At 54.5% G+C, this 1,658-nt stretch overlaps 1 protein-coding gene across 1 annotated transcript in view; it reads right to left on the bottom strand.

The window, feature by feature from the left end:
* CCDC40 (coiled-coil domain containing 40) overlaps positions 1–1,234 on the bottom strand; it is a 36,187-nt gene extending 34,953 nt beyond the window's left edge. Inside the window, exon 1 of the mRNA XM_013006270.2 lies at positions 907–1,234. Coding sequence (XP_012861724.2) covers positions 907–1,086 — 180 coding nt within the window. The 5' untranslated portion in view covers positions 1,087–1,234. The remainder of the gene's footprint in view (positions 1–906) is intronic.
* Positions 1,235–1,658: the final 424 nt, after the last annotated feature.

The following is a 1,658-nucleotide window of genomic DNA, read 5'->3' as shown; positions in this document are numbered from 1 at the left end:
AGATAATAACATACATAGACACGCATGGGTTAACATAGATAATAACATACATAGACAGGCACACATGGGTTAACATAGATAATAACATACATAGATAGATAGTAGCATAGACAAGAGGGGGGGAAAGCATTAACAATAATGCCAAATGTATGTGGTGACTCTCAACTGCTATCGTTTGTAGTCCTGAAAGTTCTTTAGACCAGCCTCTAGGAGACACAGAGGAGCACCGACCAGGGACCCTCCTAACTCCTGACTTGCATGCAAATCCCATTTAAAGACAGACTTAGGATTGGAACTTGCTCGTCATCCGAGAACTGCTTATATCCATATTTGGGTGCTTTTAAATGCCCCCATTGTGAAAAGAAAGTATCTCCTGGGGTACTTGGCCCCAATGTCCCAACCGCCCTCTTTTGCCAGGGGCCCCTGGGCTTCCCCTTGCCATGTGTTGGGCTGTGTCTGCTGCCTGTCCCTCAGAGGGATGGGACGGAGCCAGCTGGGTGGCCACGCACAATGGTAGTCTTTACACTTAAAACTGGAATCTTTATGAAGGCTACAATCTCAGCTCTTCCGCTGCACGAGCTGCCCTTGGGAGCGCTGGGTGGGCACATGTGCTCGATGGTGCCCCCTAGCAGAGCTCAGATGTAGAGCGTCCCCACCTTCGCTGACCGTGTATTGGAAGGCCACCCAGGGACCGGGACTCAGGGTGCATTGACAGGACTCTTGGCTACGGAAGGTCACCTACCTCTGGTTTGGAGACCCTGAGTAAGAGCTTAGGAAAGGTTCCCTTGGCATGGGATGGTCTCAAGGTACCACTCAGCAAACTGCCTGCGATCTGTGTGTTTAGGGTGCCCCAGGCCACTCCTCTCGTGGGGTGCCCAGCATACAGCAGAACCCAGGCTTACTCACCAGCTGGTTCAGGGAAACATCCTGCTCAGGCGGCGGCGGCTCTGATGCCCGAGTCGGGGTGGCGTCAACACTAGTTCTCACCGACGCCGTCTCATAGACGTGCAGGGGCGACTGGTCGTCCACGGAAGGTCTTTCGAGACTGTAATTGGTATCACTGGTAGATATGGAGCTGATTTTCATTTCAGGGGATGTGGGGACTTCCACCTCGGATGTGACATCCACCAGGGATGTGCCTTCGACTTCGGATGGAAATTCCACCTCGGAGGGGGATTTCCCCTCGGATGGAACCTCGGATGGGGATTCCACCTCGGGTGGGGATTCCACCTCGGATGGGGATTCCACCTCGGATGGGGATTCCACCTCGGGTGGGGATTCCACCTCGGGTGGGGATTTCCCCTCGGATGGAACCTCGGGTGGGGATTCCACCTCGGATGGGGATTCCCCTTGGGTCTCAGCTTCCCCTTTGGCACCATTCTCCTCGGCACCCAGATCTCCGCCGGGTTCCTGACCATGGCTGTCCTCTTGTGGTAGGACCTGCAGGGGTGTGGCAGGGAGGTGAGTCAGAGAAAGTCCTCTCAGGTTGCCCCAGGTGGGACCCGCCCTGAGGATCTCTCTGAGCATGGCCCAGACAGCTTCTCCTGCCTTTCCTCATCTGCGCTCTCTGGGGTTGACACAACTCTGTTTGGTAATAATTTGAGAAACTCCGGACAATCCAAGGGCAGACTGTCCTGGTTCCTGATGAGTGCCCAACA

The sequence above is a fragment of the Echinops telfairi genome, unplaced genomic scaffold, assembly GCF_000313985.2.
Source record: "Echinops telfairi isolate 266 unplaced genomic scaffold, ASM31398v2 ScPeMD7_7458;HRSCAF=8496, whole genome shotgun sequence".
Lineage (NCBI taxonomy): Eukaryota > Metazoa > Chordata > Mammalia > Afrosoricida > Tenrecidae > Echinops > Echinops telfairi.
The sequence above is the reverse complement of the archived record's forward strand: the minus strand, read 5'-3'. Positions and strand labels throughout refer to the sequence as shown.